A 2505-nucleotide genomic window follows, 5' to 3' on the forward strand; every position below is an offset into this window, starting at 1 on the left:
TTTTAGCTCCCTTGTCGAAGATCAAGTGACCGTAGGTGTGTGGGTTCATTTCTGGGTCTTCAATTCTATTCCATTGGTCTATTTGTCTGTCACTATATGTTTATAGTCTCAACTTATTCCTATAGGTTTTTCTAAAAGAAAAAAATACTGTAATCCTTCCATCATTTAATTTTTTTAAACTGCTGCTGAAAAATTATTCCATGCAACATATTTGGAGATGTAGGGTGCAAATAACATTTAAATGGTAAAGAGAAATCGCTTCAAATAGTAAAGTATTTCCCACAGACAAAAGGATAAAGAGATCAGAGACACAGAAAGTAAGGGAAAATTCACTTTATTAGCAATATGACTTCAGAGGGATGCTTAGTTTGCAGCAATGGTGTCCTGTATCCAGTCCACATAGTTGCAGACCTTGGTGTACACACCAGGGTTGTCCTTCAGGGCACAGCCATAGCCCCAGGAGACAATGCCCTGGAGCTGTCCATTGCAGACCACAGGGCCACCAGAGTCACCCTGGAAGGGAGAAATACAGTATTGAAGGAAGAGGCACAAGGAAAAAGGATCACATTACTCTTACCTGAAGATGCCATTCTAGCTATGCTTTGCTTCCCTTGGTTAGCCCATCCTCTGTTTTGGCTGACATGTTGAAATAACCTCCAGAATAGCCCTCTTTACTTTTCCATGGAACCACTTCAGGAAATATTTGGGCATTCCAACTCCAATCCTAGGAGTCCAATTACCTGGCAGGAATCTTTGCCTCCCTCCAAGAAGCCAACACAGATCATGTTATTGGTTATCTTTCCAGGGTAGGAGGCCTCACAGTCAGCCTGAGGTAGCAGTGGGGCATCCAGGCACTGAAGCAGGTCTGGGTTGTTCACTTTGAGGAAAGAATAAGAAATAAATATGCTTCAGACCAGGATAGACATCAACATTCCAGTAGAGAAATTCTATGGTTCCTGGAGCATCCTTCAAGATATTAAGGCCCTCAAGAGACTTAGATCCTAGAATAGTTATTATTGATGTCCTTCCTAGAAGTGATAACAGAATATTCTCCATCTATTCTGGTTACATGCTGCTCTGTTTACATGTGTGCAATTATCTCTTGTACCCACTATAGAACTTGGTGATATTGGTACTTGCAATGGTTTTGCATCTTAGAAGCCAACAATTTCAGTGTAGAACCTCTCTTGCTTCTGGAAAGTTGCAAAAGAAGTAGATGAAATGTCCTACTCACCACCAAAGCTCAAGGTGTTACCCCAGCCAGAGATGAGACACTGCGTGCCTGCAGGTGCACAGGAGCTGGGCAGAGCCACGGTGGCTACTCTCGCATTGAGGGTCACAGGGGAAGCCAGTTTGATCAGCATGATGTCGTTGTTCAGGGTCCTGCTATTGAAGTTGGGATGCTTGATGATCTTGGCAGCATTGACAAACTGCTCATTGCCCTCCAGGACATTGATGTTGTGCTCTCCCAGTCTCACTTGGATGCGGCTGTTGGGAAGAGAACCATGTTATAATCTTCCTGTGTTAATGCAAATAGTTCAGAGTTGTTTAACAGGTTTTGCTGAATCTGCTTGGAATGAGGGGACACCTAGTTTAATATCAGAAAAGTGACAGAGGTGTGGAGCGCAAGTGACATAGGGAGAGCCAATTCCTTTCTTTTTCAAAGACAGGTAATATGATTGAGGTGAAGGACTACCCTTTCTAAATGAAATAACTCCCTGTATCCTCATTTTCCTCTGTGGCTTTGCAAAGTATAAACCATACTAATTCCTCTGTTCTCAATACTGTTACTCTCATCAGTGTGTAGTAATTATAGTCTATCAATGCAACTGTGACATCTCCCAATTTTCTATGAATTCATTCTCTGTGTTTTCTCCCTATACTTTTCAAATTATAATCTGGCTCCTTCTGATGCATGTTCAGGTCTGACACTATCTGGTATACAAACTGTCTCTCAGTTCCCTCTTTATAGTGAAACTAACAGAAACACACCAATGTTTGAAATGTTCACAGATTTTCCACACTCACAGAAAACTCTGAGTTTATCACCATGCTATAGGACCCAACATTGCTCTTTGTGAAAGTCTTTGTGTGAGTTCATGTTTGATTCTTTCTATCCTACAATCAATTTTCCTTTCTTTCTTTTTCTATATACTGGATGTACTTTGGATGATTTATGGGTGTGGAAGGCTTCCTATTCTGTATTCTTATTCTCTCCAAATCAAGAAATAAGTAATCTCTTTTCTGTGACCTTGACCATTCAGCATATCAGGTTATTTCTTGCCTGATCTTATATCTGCCCTTCCAAAGGTCAAGTATGTGTTCTGTACAGTCAGGGCCCATCACTTACGTCTTATAGCAATGAGCTGCAGACACCACCCACTGGTCATTGATGAGGGAACCTCCACAGAAGTGGTAGCCAGAGTTCAGAGACACCTGGTAGGGGACAGAATTCTCTCGGCAGGTGTATCCTCCAACGATCTTGTCATCATCATCCACAGGGAA

General features: G+C 41.8%; 1 protein-coding gene across 4 annotated transcripts in view; it reads right to left on the bottom strand.

The window, feature by feature from the left end:
- Window positions 1-363: 363 nt before the first annotated feature.
- Window positions 364-2505, bottom strand: part of LOC110288862 (anionic trypsin-2) — a 3550-nt gene continuing 1408 nt past the window's right edge. Inside the window, exons 2-5 of one of the 4 annotated variants that reach the window (XM_021155096.1) lie at window positions 2351-2505; window positions 1235-1488; window positions 741-877; window positions 364-513 (exon numbers count right to left, since the gene is read on the bottom strand). The exon at window positions 2351-2505 is cut by the window's right edge and continues 7 nt beyond it. In XM_021155096.1, coding sequence (XP_021010755.1) covers window positions 364-513; window positions 741-877; window positions 1235-1488; window positions 2351-2505 — 696 coding nt within the window. The remainder of the gene's footprint in view (window positions 514-740; window positions 878-1234; window positions 1489-2350) is intronic. The other 3 variants (XM_021155095.1, XM_021155099.1, XM_021155098.1) reach the window with 3 other exon arrangements.

Source organism: Mus caroli, unplaced genomic scaffold (genome assembly GCF_900094665.2).
Source record: "Mus caroli unplaced genomic scaffold, CAROLI_EIJ_v1.1 scaffold_13015_U2_1, whole genome shotgun sequence".
Classification (NCBI taxonomy): Eukaryota; Metazoa; Chordata; class Mammalia; order Rodentia; family Muridae; genus Mus; species Mus caroli.